At 30.2% G+C, this 15,369-nt stretch overlaps 1 protein-coding gene across 1 annotated transcript in view; it reads left to right on the top strand.

The window, feature by feature from the left end:
* LOC129971457 (streptococcal hemagglutinin-like) overlaps nucleotides 1-5,708 on the top strand; it is a 35,557-nt gene extending 29,849 nt beyond the window's left edge. Inside the window, exon 11 of the mRNA XM_056085238.1 lies at nucleotides 1,718-5,708. Within this exon, the coding sequence (XP_055941213.1) occupies nucleotides 1,718-1,891 (174 nt within the window). The 3' untranslated portion in view covers nucleotides 1,892-5,708. The remainder of the gene's footprint in view (nucleotides 1-1,717) is intronic.
* Nucleotides 5,709-15,369: the final 9,661 nt, after the last annotated feature.

Here is a 15,369-nt window from a genome sequence, read left to right on the forward strand (position 1 = left end):
AGTGATAATAACATATTCTTTCATTTCCGCTACTACGCTTTTTTTTTATAGAATTACTTCGAGAACGGGATCTGAACCGTTGACGTCTAGAATATTGTCTTTTATTTAGTTCGCTAACTTGTAGGGATAACTCTGAAATCTGTTCTTGTAGTTTAACTAAAACATTGTCATCTCTAGAGCAAGCGTCTCTGATGTGACGTGGATTTAATTTCCCACATTTTATCGGCCATTGTCGCCAATTTGGCTAAATCGTCGCCACTGATAGATGAAAGGCTCGAGATTGCCGTGGATAATCTTTGAAGCCAGAGAGTTTTCAGAAAAAGCTTCACCTACCTTATCTGAAGCTAAATTCTTCATTTCATATAACAACTGTGAAGGTTTTCTGTCACCCAATTGCACTTCAGTTAATAATTTTTGGATCTTTTGTGTTTCGGTTTCGGCGAAGATGGAAATTAGTCTGTCTTTAGCCACGTACTTGTCGGCCCTTGGTGGATTGATCAGAATGTCCGACACTTGTGATCAAATTTCAGAGCCAATGGAACTCACGACATAATCATATTTCGTTTAATCCGTCGTAATTGCAGCATTTCGAAATTGAGCTTCCAATTGGAGAAACCATAACTTTGGGTCCGGTTTCCAAAACATTGGGGCTTTAATGCTAACTCTAGCGATCGATGTCGCTAATGAAGCGGATATTTTATGTTAATCTTTTACCCATAATAAACTTTTAACTCTTTAAGTGAACAAAATTAGATGATGCGATGACTTAAGAAAAGGAACACATCTCGTTTATTTTTTATCAAAAACAATAATATCCTATGTTGCCATCTTACAAAAATTAAAACGTATATAAATTAAAAATAAGATGAAGAGGAAACATAAAGGATGCTACACACCGGTTTAATTTCGTGATTAAAAAAATGCTGTCTTTGCTTTAATTTAAATTTGTTTTGTTAAATTTTGAAGCTGTGCGATATATTGTCTGGCATTGGCTTCAAAAAATACTTTGGAAAAAATGCTTCAGCTAGCTTTTTTTAATTTTAATTTTGCTTCTTCTTACTACGGGTCTGGCTGGCTTCTTTTTTTTTATTTAATTTCATGAATTTGTTTCCGTTATTTGTGAAAACTAAGACTTGTTAACGCATTTTCATTTCTTCGTAAAATATATAATCACGTTTTTCTGTAATTTTTAAAAAGTTAAAATATGCTGCTGTTTTTTTTTTCTCACAGAGGTTAAAAAACAAGTTTTTATTAAGTTGTCAGACTACTCAAAAAATGTCTTTACTTAACCGCAGAATTAAAAAAGCGATAAGACAGTTTTTGCATAGTCTGACCATTTTTGAAAACTTCTATTCTTTTCTGTTAAAATAGTGACCTAAAAATAAATTTAGAATATAGCTTTGTTCTATCCTTAAATTCACGGCAGTTTTAGCCAGTGGTCCTGTGATGATAGCCATTCTGGAATGCTTTAGTTCTTATAAGACTGCAAATAAAACTACTAAATAGAGTGAATTAATGCTGGATAAAATTTACACTTTCCATCCCAACCATGTTAAATCTTATTTTTTTTATCGCATATATAAAAATCAAATACAAAATGTTCGTGCTGTGCTTTTATATCATTATTGCCATGGTTGTGCGATATGTGCAGAAATTTTGTTATATTGATTATTTTACTTTTATAAGTAAATTAACTTTTACAAATTTTATTTTGCAGGCTGCTTTGATGGAACTGTGTAAAGCATATAAAATGTACATACAAGATAGCATGTACAAAGAAAATTGTCGAGTACTGTGCCGTATGCGTGACTCATTGTTTTACTTAAGGCATCTTATTCTTGAATTTGACAAGGAACATGATAGAGATTTGTCATCAAATAATTCTGAATAATTTTTATTTTACTTTTTAATTTCCTTTTGGAATGAATCTAGATAGCTATGTATTCATTTATTAGAATGTTCTTAATGCCATTTGTTAGTTGGTGCTTGTCTTGCACCAAACTTTTTTAAACTATCTCTCCCTGACTGTATTTATTTTGTAATAGAAATTGAATTTTAAATGGCATCCATCTCTATTTCCCCATTTCTAGTTATTGTCCATTTTCATCAGGGTAAGTCGTGTTAGTTGTACCTTTCACTGTTATCACCATCAGATCAAAGTATTCATTTATTATGAAGAAAAGCTCTTAGCATATGTTTTTTTTTTCTTTGTTAAATATTAAGTATGTGGTAACAAGTTGTAATAATTTTAATTTAGTGAATTCTGCCATATATTTAGAAACTATAAATCGTTTGCATAACTTCTATTCCTTTTTGTGATTTAGCACAGGATGATTGAAATAGTGGATTTCCTTTATTTGAAAGGAAGCTTGTTTTATGAATACGAAACATCTAATCAATGTTGCAGTCTGAGAAAAGAAGAATTTTTTTAACCCCGGTTTTTTAACAAAATTTAATAAAAGAAACCTAGATGTTTGTACAGAACTTTAGACTAGGGATGTTTGTACAAAATATATCAGTGTGTAGTATTCTAGTCAGTGTTTTAATAACTATAGTTTCTGTAAAAGAAGAAAATGTTAATCTTATATCTTTAAATTAGCAATCCTTGTGTGTGTCTGTATATAAATATATATGTATTTCATGTATCTGAAACGGCTCTAACGATGGCTCAGATTTTAAATTTAGGTAAAGTTTTGCTTTTTAAGTTTATCTATATAAAGTATCTTTCCTGTAAAAACGCGATTTCGAACGCACACACACACACACACACACACAAATGTATAACTAGCCATTAGAGTCCAAGAGATGGCCATATTTGGGGAAAATGCGCCTATGTGCAATAGATGCAAAGTTAATTTTACTATTTGGCATATCTTAATTGAATGTCCCGTCTTTAATTCATACCGTGCTCGTTTTTTTTACCTTGTCTTCAACATTGCAGGACTTAGTGGGTGAAAGATACCACCCAAATATTTTTAAATTCTTAAGAGCTACTGGCTTTTTAACTTGTATTTAGACTTTTTAATCATTCTTTTTTGCGTTGAACATTCCTTTTTGTGTATTTGTACGTTTCATCATTGTAACAAAATCTCATGAATCATAGTTTTTAAATTTTAAGATGTTAAAACTATTTTCACATCATTTTTTTGGGTGAAATTTTCTTTATATGTCTGTGTTAATTAAATAAATGGGTGTTTTCTTTAACAAATTTTATACTTTTACCATTTGATTGGCGCAGTATAGCCAAATATGGCTCTTGCGCCAGTAAAACACACAAAACCAACCAAGAGATGGCGTTACATGTCCAAGCAGAACGTAAACAAATATATGTAGCCATCCGAGCTTCAGTAAAAATCTTATAGCTTTAATCGAGAAATTCTTGTATATGTATATATATATATATATATACAAATTTATTTTGTGTATTTTGGATACAGCTCTAACGATTTGGATCAAATTTTATATTTAGATAAGGTTTTTATTTATAAGTTTATCTATATATGTGTATTTCCTGAAAAAATTCGATTTTACATGCACAAAAAAATTTATAACTAAGTATTAGAATAAGTTTATTCAAGTTATTAAGTTTGTGCGAGCAGTGCAGTATAGTGTTCAAAACAACATGGCTGACGAGTGTGTTGCGGGTCTTCGGGTTCGAGTCGCGCGTTTTGCTTTATTTTATACTTAATTATTAATATTTAATATTTCTGCTTTTTAAGTTTATCTATATAGATGTATTTCCTGACAAAATGCGATTTTACCCTCACATAAAAAAGTATTTTCTTACATTAGAGCCTTCTTCTATCTGCTCTCATGCTGACAATGTCATATAGCGCCATCTCGGACCCGATTTCACCATGGCAAAACTGAGTGTAGGTTCAAAAATATAAGTACAGTAGACTCCCGATTATCCGCGCCTGCTCACAAAGTTTTTTTTTTTTTTTTGACTGATTTTTTTAAAAAAGGTGTAGTTTTTCAGTTATGCTTTTGTAATTACATAATACATTACAGTATTAAAACAGTACATATGTATTAATTTTTCTTGTATCCTTGACGCCTCTCATAAGTGCAAAGCACTTTTCTGTTTTCATTAACAAAATGCATTTTAGGTTAGTTTTGAGTGATATACTAAAATATTAAGCGTTAGTTAAACATTTCCTGCTGTTTATTTTACGTTTTATTGTGCATAAAACGATTTTTCAAAATTGGAATGACTGTTTTTTCTTTTGCTATACCCGTTTTTAGCTTTTTTCGGATTATCCGCGGCGGCCGCGCCACCCGATTCCGCGGATAATCGGGAGTGTACTGTAATGATAAATAAACTGTAATGCAGCAAATTGTTTTGAATAACATGTTAAACTAAGTCCACTGATGATTTTTGTTTTCTTTAAATGACCAGTTCATATGTAGGTAAGATTATATTTTTTAATAATTTGTATCCGATGTGGTATTCGTATCTAAATGTATTCTTAATATATATATATATATATCAAGCTAAGCTTGGTCTTCCTTGTACTGAATGATTATTTATTATAAAATGGGCAAATAAATGTTTGAAATCCTTTATCGAGCTCATACTAATTAATAAACACAATTATTTAAATGTTTCAGATGTCCTTTTAAATTATTATTGAAAACTGATTTACCTCAGTTTCATTTTCATTTTTCAGAGAACTGGTAAGAATCTGACAATATTGATATCTTTTACTTGTTTACCCAGTTCTGGTTGTTTATTTTAAAATGTTTTTGTGCTTCTTAATTTACAGATTTCTTGTTGATTATCCAAATAATTCCATGTATTGAGTTGTATATGCAATAATTGCAAGAATTTTCTTTCTTTCTTTAAAGAAAATCTTTGAATGTTATTACAGAAAGTATTGAAATTTTTAAATTTTATAGAAAATAGTAATAATTATTATTGTATCTTTATTAATCTAAGAAAAAAAATAGTCTTTGGTTACAATAAACATGAGAGATCAGCCCTTCTGCATGGTTCATTGGCTGTTGATTCATTTTACTTTAAAAGCACAATTTTAAATTGCAATCGTTAATTTGACTCTTCATGCTACATTTAATGGAATTCATATTAGGTATGCGATAGCGCATTAATGTGTAGAGCTAAACATATGAAAAATAGGATACTGATATTTTAAATATGTTATAAAGATTATAATTCTAAAAACTCATTATCTAATTATTATCATTGGATTCACATTCTTAATTTAACCCTTTAAAGGGCCATTTTTTTCTAGTCATATTATGTAAAAATATTTTCACGCTTGAAATTAGAATAAGAAAAGGAATTCATTTAGCTTATTAGATAAATTTAATTAATTAATTAGGTTAATTAATAATTAAGTAATAAATCAAGACACATCATTTTGTCTGAGATAAAGAACTGAAGCATCTAAGTTTCTGACTAAGTTTAGTTTACTAAAAAAATTTGTTAGAACTTATGCCAAGCTATATAATTTCATACAAAGGTTGATAAATTTGGTGGGAAGCTTACTTAACATGGCCCTAGAAAGGGTTAATTCTTTATTTTAATATTTTGAAAAATAATTAAATTAATAAATCTATTCTTCAAGATGTTTAAGTAAAGAGTGATAAACTTTTTGTGCATAGTGCATACATTATTTAATAATTTATGTGTTTAAAACGAAAATTTCTGAAATTATTGCTTTAGTTTTTAATTAAAGATGTTTTAATCTTTGTGCTTTGTTCTTAGAAAGATAAATATTTTATATATATAATTTTTTTTAATTATTAATAATAATTGTTGTTGAAATTTGCTTTGTACCTTACTTTGAATGAAACACATAATGGAGAATATTTTCCAAAGGTTTTGCATGTCATTTGACCAAATTTATGATAATTCATAATTTTTGTCTGTTTTGAAATGTAAATGATCATTTTCAACTTTGGTTGGGAGTATGATAAAATATGTGTAATAAATATTTAATTACCTTTGCTTTAGTTTGTAAATTGGCAAGGTTTAAATACAACTGTGATATATTGATTTTAGTTTGCATCCTTTTCAGTTATATGTTCTGAATTACATGCTTGTAATTTTCTCCTTTTTTAAATCAATCTGAATGTTTAATGAAAAAGTCAAACTTCATCATGATTATTTGTAATATGACATTTATACACACTTGTTTTATTATATATATATATTGGTGTCATTTGTGATAGCTTACCTTGATAAGCTAATGTTATAAGATATTGTAACATTTTTCTATAAAGTGATTATGTTCTTGAATATGTCCTTATCTGGATGTGACCTGTACTATTTTTTGATGTTTGTCTTGTCATACTGTAATGAATGTTTTTTAATAAAAAAAATTAAAATGCATTTATGTAATATTTGATTTACTTGCTTCTGTTGTTTTCTAAAACTACCGATATTTGGTTTATTTTGTAAAGATTTTTAGGTGGGAAGTTTTATTATTATTATTTTGCGTATTCAGGTAATAAAAAAGCAATTAAAATAAGCATTGGCATTATAATTTATAAGAAATACGTTTTTAAATATATATATTGTTACGAAATTACTCTCGTCTGGATTCTTTTGCGATTTGTCGGTCGATGAAATAAAACGGTCCTTTAGTAGAAAACAGCAACAACGTTTATTAAACACGAAGGCACTAACACAAACAAGTCAAATATATACAGCCGAGACGAAGACAGGCAACACACAGTGGTCCACAAGTAGTAATTCAGCAGAAGGAGGGAATTCACGTAATTTCACTCTACGGCCTCTACAAACGTTTACAATTCACCACTGCCTTCTCGCTTTAGCTGTTTCCAACTGCCGCCTCGCTACTACATGATTAACTATTCCACACACGACCCGACGTTGCTTCCACAATAAACACCAGGACTCGGCACACAGCTCAGTTCATCAATCATCTGAGCTCCACACAACGCTTGTTCTTCGCCGGACTATTCCACTGCTGCTTCGTTATCCTCTCGACGACTCCAACTCACAAGTGACTGCAGCTTGAGGCTGTTGCTCTTTTATAGTTCCCGGGAGACGGCATGAGAAGGTTCTGAACCAATCAGGCGTATCCCGATTCCTATTGGCTGAACTGCTAAAATTTTCTGAGTTTCCAGTAATATCTATTTTGTCGCCAAATTCCTTACCAAGCTCTGTGATCACTGACACAGCACCCAACAGAGCTGATCGTAAAACGGTCTTAACAGTGATTGAACTAACCATGTTGGAAAGCAACATTACAGGTTTGTAACAATATAATATATTGCAGGTTGCATAGCGTCAGGAAAAGTGCTTAAATATAAAATCATTTTTGAGCACTTTAAAAGTGCGTAATTTTGTAAAATAAGGTCCTTAAAATGCGCTTAGTTTTCTTGAGAAAACTTTTCGGGAGGTACCAATGGTATTAAGAAAATAATTAATGACTTTTTCCCACACCCTCTTCAACAATGTTCATTGTTGTTATTGGGAAGGTTGTCCCGAAGGGACAGTACAACAGAGTTACCATGCCACCGGGAGAATAGAGAAAACAGGGAATTTAAAAAAGCAAGTAAATTTGAAAATGTTCATAAAAACAAGGAAAATACAGGGAATTTTTAAATTTCTTAGTTATATTTTTTCAACATCTAAAAAAAAGCTGACCTCTAAAGATAGAAGGAATAAAAGATCGTAGCCATTGCTTCCAAAAATGAATCAATGCCTTTCGCGGTTGTGTAATGCAGTAATTTTCTTTCTGTATATGATCTGTTTCTTTCGTCCTTTTTTTTCTGTATAGATCATTCCAGTTTCGATTTGCGAGACTGTTCTTTTTCCTCGAGATTCCCTATTTTGTAGTTAATGAGCATGCGAGAGACTTCTGTAACTGCGCGAAAGAATAGAATACATTTGTCTAGCGGGATTAGGAACATTCAATCTTCAGAAGCAGCGCGATGGTGTTTATTCTACCATACATGAGTTAATTGAATGGCTTGTTTATTATTTGAGAAACTGTGAGCTTATTCAAAGTAGATAAGATAATTTTTTTAAAACAATGAGCTGCTCAAAATCCGTATTTAATACGATTCCGAAGGATAAAAAAAAATCAATTCTGATTTTACTGAATGAGTTCGAGATGTTCCACAAAATCCATTTGTTGATACAGCTCGCTCTGTAAGAAAATAATAAGCCTGAGTAATATTGGAAAACAGACACTTACTTGTCATGCCAAAAGATTAAAACATACAAGACTAAGTCATCATTGATATTGAATTTATATATCTAAAGAGAATATAAGAAAATATGCCACATCAAATCCGAAAACGTCAAATTTAATGTTCAAAAATTAATCGATTCCGAACTTTTTAGTTCAAGAACAGTAATTTAAAGCTGAATATTTATGGGCATTGAAACTGGTTGCGTCACATTCATCCCTTAATGCATTCAATGATATATCGATGATATTTTCACATATGTTCACTGAAAGTGAAATAGCTTGTATGTTAGGCAGTTCAGAAATGTCGTACCTCATTTGTTACTAATTAAGTTGTGGTGAAAGCTTATAAGCCAGTTAACAACTATTCTACCCTTTGGGCTGCGAACCACAAGGTCCCAGGTTCTATCGTCGCTCATCACAATCCGTTACAAGGTCTGTTAGCTCCATGAAATTCATGGCAGAAAAGTCTGCCGAAATTGATGCCCAAATATTTGAATTGTCAAAAATGAATAAATGAGGAAAAGTAATCTTGTTTTGTAATGAGTTTTGCTAAGTAATAATCGGAAGTATTTGTATTAGGATCGCAAAAATGTTTTTTGTTTTATTTCATCCGAATCCTTAATTTTATGTGACTTGCAGTTAAAGAAAATGAGACTTAATATATTCCCCCCATTAATATATAAATGTTGTCTTCTTAAATTCTAGATAGTAAATAATTTTGTTTATCTATCTGTATGTAGGTATAAACCTTCTTTTAATGTGCCATTGTACTATAATGATAAATTGTTGCTTCCTTTTCTAGCTTTTTTCCACTTCCAACCCATATTCCATTATAACTAGCTCATGTCTGCTATTTGCGCGTTTCCTCGTTTCTTCAATATACGTACAGGAAAAATACAGGGAATTTTTTTTTTCCAGGTTTGAGCGGCAATCCTGTACAAAATAAGTACTGTGACAAATATACATACCTCTTGTGACTCGGAAAAATGTTCGAACTTCAGTGGAATTCAAAGATGATGAAGAATTTGTTTCAGTTATGCCTGATAAATATATGCTTAACCTTTTTAGTTATTAAAGAAAAATACGCAGATTGGTTGGACGAGCGGAAAATAAGAATACAGATGAGTAATCCACGACTGTTTGAATAACAAATAATTTTGCTATTGTTATTTTTAAATATTCGTTCGAAATATCTGTTATTTCAATCATATTATTAATTAAAAATTATTGATTATTATTAAATATAAAATTTATTAATTGTAATTAATATTTAATTTACTGTTTTAAGTAACGTGTGATTGAATTAATTTATCCATTTCAGCTTACTTTTTAATTTTAATTTTTTTCAAAACTATTAATTTAATTTATTTATTGGAGTAAACCATTTTCTAAAAAGTTAAATTAAAAAAAATCATTAATAAAATGTTCACTTTAGTTCTATATTCTGCCAATAGATGGCGCCAGCAGAGTAAAAGCAATGTATGCCATTAGAATCATGTCACAGCAATTAGAAATGATCTTAGTGGGGTAACGCATTGTCAAATACGAATATTGGAAAGTCAAGCGGGGCGTTTATCATAGCGGAGCGGTGACTTCACAATTATGAACACTTTCCTGTGATATTTCCACTTTCAGTGATATGCGATTCAATGATACGATAATTCTAAGAATAACCGGTCCGTTCACTTTTCAGCCCATTCACAGATTGCATGATTGAATTCTTGTTTGTGACCTTCCATTGGACAGATCGTATCGATTGTTACTTTCTATCGTGGTCCAAGACCTTTAATCGAAATATCACCAATAAGATCATGTCAAGGATTTGAATCACACCCCTTTTTGAAAAGTATTGATCACTGGTATTTGTGACTTTTTGATATTGGTTACGTAATAACCGCTCTAAAAATATTCGTCATCCTTCTGGATGAATTTGGGGCGACAAAGAGATGTAACGAATATGCTCTAAAAACACCCTACAACGAAGCCTCTTTAGTCCGTTACGCATTCTATCATTGTTCTCGTCAATATGTTGTTTTAGAGCAATCTCTTGAACAACATATGCAAATGAATTTTACTGTTCCATATTGAGTTGCAATGCATTCTTATGTGTAATAACGTTAATCGACCGCATAAAAACTAATATGAACTTGATCTAGTAATTTTAACTTCAAGCCATAGGTTTTCAATTATTGTGGTTTCTTTTGTTGTTTTTAAATGACCCTATCAGTTTTAAAATTTTTGTTTGTTGAACCAATCTGGACACATTAATATATATATATATATATATATATATATATATATATATATATATATATATATATATATATATATATATATATATATATATATATATATATATATATATATATATATATGTAATATTTTCGGAAATCCTGTCGACTTTTTAAATGTAACATTATTTGTTGTGAAGCATGATGCAGTTTGAAGACATTGAAGAGACTTTTTACGTTTTTAAATTCTTTTTAATATCCATTGGGAAAGCATAATTATTTACAAGCAGAGACGCGGACAAGATGTCCGCCGCAGCGCAGTACAAAAGCCGGAGTGGGGAAAAAGGCTGAAATAAATTATCCCTCGCCTTATATAACCTTAGATTTTGATAGGGAAAATATTTCTTCATTGTGCTAATATATTAATAAGATTCTGATAGGGATTTCTGATGCATGTCAATCACATGTAAGGGAAACACAGGGATCTTTTAAGAAAGAATGTGCTTACTGGACATTTTTACCCCTTCATGCCGAGCGTGTGAAAGTATCGGTTTTTAGCTGACTAAGCAATTTTATAAAGCTTCTCTTGAATTAATTAAGTAGAGAAAGTGGAATTGTATCAGGAAATAAGAGAATATTTTTAGAATGAAGTTACTATGAGCTAAATTAAGATAAAATCTTGGAAATTAATTAAATTGAAATTAAGAGTTTAAAATATCATTACATATATATATATAGAAAAAGAAGGAAATAAACTACCCCTCGTCTTATATAACATGAGATACGGATAGGGAAAATATTTCTTCATAATGCTAATATATTAATAAGATTCTGATGGGGATTTCTGACGCATGTCAATCGCAAGTAAAGGAAACACAGGGATCTTTTAAAAAGAATATGCTTACTGGACAGTTTTCTACTCCTTCACGCGGAGCATGTGAAAGTGTCTGCATTTAGCCGATTCAGCAGTTTTATAAAGCTTCTCTTGAATTAATTAAGTAGAGAAAGTTGAATTGGATCAAGAAATAAGAGAATGAGCTTACTGTGGGCAAAATTAAGATAAAACTTTGGAAATTAATTAAATTGAAATTAGAATTAAAATATTATTACACACACACACACACATATATATATATATATATATATATATATATACATAAAATTTTAACCATTATATCTAGCAGGATATATATATATATATATATATATATATATATATATATATATATATATATATATATATATATATATATATATATATATATATATATCCTGCTAGATATAATGGTTAAAATTTTCAAAGAAAAAAATTTTATATAAATTTTATTTCTTGCTTTTTAGATTCTATAATTTTTAGAAATATTTTTTATTTTATTTTGGCAACTGTTACAGACTTTTCTCTTCTTTTTTTTTTTGTTTCCGAATTAAATTTCTCTATACATGTAGACGTTTGTCCTGATTGACAGAGCGAAATGCAGCATAAACCATTGAAGTTGGGAACATGAGATTCGGTAGAAAGTTACCTCTAGGGTGTTAGAGGTCTACTAAGAACGGAACTTTCAAAATTTTAATTACAAGTTTAATTTTAAAATAAAACAGAATTTTAACACATTTCTGCCATAATACTGAAACTTATTATCGCATAAAAATTATTTTCACACCGTTTTAAAACTTTAAAAAGGTAACTTTTTAATGATACCAATTTTGTTTAATTTAATACCTTCAATCTGAGGATATCACCCGCATGGAATGGACAGCACGTCATGCACCTCCTACATCAATACCGGCCCTTCAGAGAGTATTGTTTGCTGAGTGGAGTAATTTTCCCAGAGATCAGGTTCGATAATTTCATACTCAGCATGTCTAGGCATTATACGGATTGTATTTCATCTTCCGGGAGATCTACAATGCATTAATCATCATGCCAACCATATAGAGTTAAGTTTTTGAAAAGGAAATATTTTTTGTAAAAACTCCAGGGAGCAGAAATCGTAGTTTCCATGAATGGTATCACACATACAAAATCCTTTTTGTTCTTAATTTTTGTTTAATAATTGGGCTTTACGAATAAGTCGCTTTTGTTTTGTTTCTGAACTTTATTTGCCGGAGCTGACATTGTTCTTAATTTATGAACCTGAGTGTAGTTTAGAAAATGTAAATAGCGCCTAGACTTAGCTTTATCGCTTTTTCGGAAAGGATATTTCGCTTTTAAAATTCTCATTCATGCTTCATTGTTTTGCGCCCATGGCGCCTCCTAAGACTGGCACTGGCAGCATTTATACCCCCCCCCCTGCCTTTCCATTCATATGAAGTTGCCATATAAATACACAGGTTTTCACTTCCCTGGTGAATACAATAATAGTGGTTATATCTGATTAAAAGACTCATTTCTCAGAGCCAAATAACTTTTGTAAGATTTTTTATATGCAAAGTAAATTTATTTAAGATTTTTTTCGCTATCCAAACTTAAAAAAATAGAAAAAGATATTTTTCATTGATTTAAAAATAATGATTTATCTAAAAAGTTTTTGAATAAGAGATAATGTAACAAATTGAAATAATAAAACTTTTAATTTTGGCTAATTCAAGAGTTGGTTATCATATTCTGCGTATAAATAAATTCATTAAATTTTTTTTTAACTTACTCATTTCTGAATAAAACGATAAACAAAAAAGCACAAAACATTTTTAACGCATTCCAAGCACTTAAATAGAAAATTTCCTATGGTTTTTGACTGCTAAAAAGTCATCTAAAAGAATGAAAGAGAGAGAGAAGACTCACAGATTTATAAGTGATATTGAAAACGTTAGAAAAAAAAAACCCTTCGTATATTGTTTATAAAACTTTAGCGATATTTAATTTTAATTTGAATACCTTCAAACATGTGAGCATTGTAAATCAGATGAAACCATATTATTACATAGCCCTGAAACATGGCAAAAAATGTAGAGGCTTCGAGAACCTGTGGTGATTTGGGATGAGCGAGGATAGAACCTGGGACCTTGTGGTTCGCAGTCCAGTTACATGACCGTGATACAAAAGCAATTGCTCGTGCAGCTTAGTTGTTTACTGGCTTATAAACTATTCACCACAAACCCTTGGAAGTTGAATATTTAATAATTCGACTCTTCATGTCCAATGACGGGTGGAGCTTCCTCTGAAGGATGTCTCTGTGTGGTCAGCTCTGAATTGTTAAGTATTTTATACATATCTCGATTCAGTACCTGTATTATATTGTCCAGGCCTTCATGGACCCCTGGACAACACAACTTCAAGCTGAGATTATAAAGATGCATTTTTTATAGTTATCAATCATAGTCTTCAGCTGAAGCTCACCAAAACTAACAGGATATGAAATTACTCCCCCCCCCCAAAAAAAAAGGTTTTTAACTACTTTGCAGGTATATTAAATTATGTGAACTAGTTAACGGTCTCATTGCTGATGGCAGGATATATCACCTAATGGTTGTATTACTTTGTAGAGGGGCTTATTTTGTTGTTTTCTCAGCATTTATATTGCTATTTACAATCCAAGCTATTTGCTCTTCACTTCTATTGTTATTTGCTCTAGATCCACAGGGCCGCCTGCTCTATAAAGGGGTCTGGGTACAAAAAAACTATTTGGGGCCCTAAATTTTTTGTAAAGTAAAAGAAAAAGTACAAACACGAACATATATTACTATTGTAAGTTTATTTTTGCTATTAACTATTTCGTAAAAATTAATTTTTTAAGATTACAATTTTTTTTTTTTTTCAATTTTCTTTTCAATGCTTAATATAGCAAGTGCATTTAAGGCTTCAGTCCAAATGTTTGACAGAAGACAATTCTTTGTTAATTTTTAATTTGCTGAAAAAGTGCTCAGCTCTCTCTCTAAGACTGAAATAATTAATTTAGAAAAATATGAATTAATTTGAAATATTCTTAAATCTATCTTCTATTTGCGCAATAACGATTCAATTAAATTGTTAAAAATTAGCATCTAAATTCCTCTATCGGGTTTTCTTTTAACTTGCTATTTCGGAATATAATTTTTTTTTTTTTTTTTTCAAAAATATGTTCTGAAATATTTAAATTACATACTATCAATTTCGCTTCGTCTAAAAATATATTACATTTTGGATTTCAGTTTTAATTTTATTGACTAAAATTAAATCAATCAAGAACAATTGCTTTTGATCGAATAATTTATTGATATTGATAAATCTGGGCAATATTGCAAGCCATACTATTAAACATAAAATAAACGCCACTTCTGGTATTGAATCCTCCAGACTTTTAGCTTCGGGAGCCGTATTTGCATCAATAAATTCTTTTAGGACATTACAAATTTGTTTATACACTGTTTTTACCAAATCTGTTTTGGCTTCCCAACGAGTGTCGCATAATAGTTTAAGAGTAATGTTTTTTGTAGGATTCTCCCGCCTTTTGTAGTTGCAGAAAATAGGTAATATAAACGTTAAAATATGCATTACTAGAAATGGCATCACAAATTAATAAATTAAAAGAATGTAATTGGGGAAGCATATAATTTGCATTAGGGTTCAGAGCAATTATTTTAGATTGTACGCTTTATATTTTTCTTTCATGTTGTCACCGTTGTCATAGGCTTGATCGCTACAATTCAAAATACCTAAATCAAGTTTACTTTATCTTTCCAATAGAATTTTTTCTACTCCTTCTCCAGTCACATCAGTTATTTCTATAAACCCCTGTAAAGGATTCGTTTATAGTTAATCCAAAATTTATATACCTAATTTATTCCTTATGGGAAATATCAAGAGTATATTTATATACTATAGTACGTGGAAGCTTTTATACCGTCTTTTGTTTTATTAAAGATTTCATTTCCTAGTGGAGAAATAATTTGTTCTTGCGATCTATATGTTAAATGATGCACAATTCTATTTTTTGATTCTGTTTATATAATCCTTATATTAAAATTGTATT

The sequence above is a fragment of the Argiope bruennichi genome, chromosome 6 (genome assembly GCF_947563725.1).
Source record: "Argiope bruennichi chromosome 6, qqArgBrue1.1, whole genome shotgun sequence".
NCBI lineage: Eukaryota > Metazoa > Arthropoda > Arachnida > Araneae > Araneidae > Argiope > Argiope bruennichi.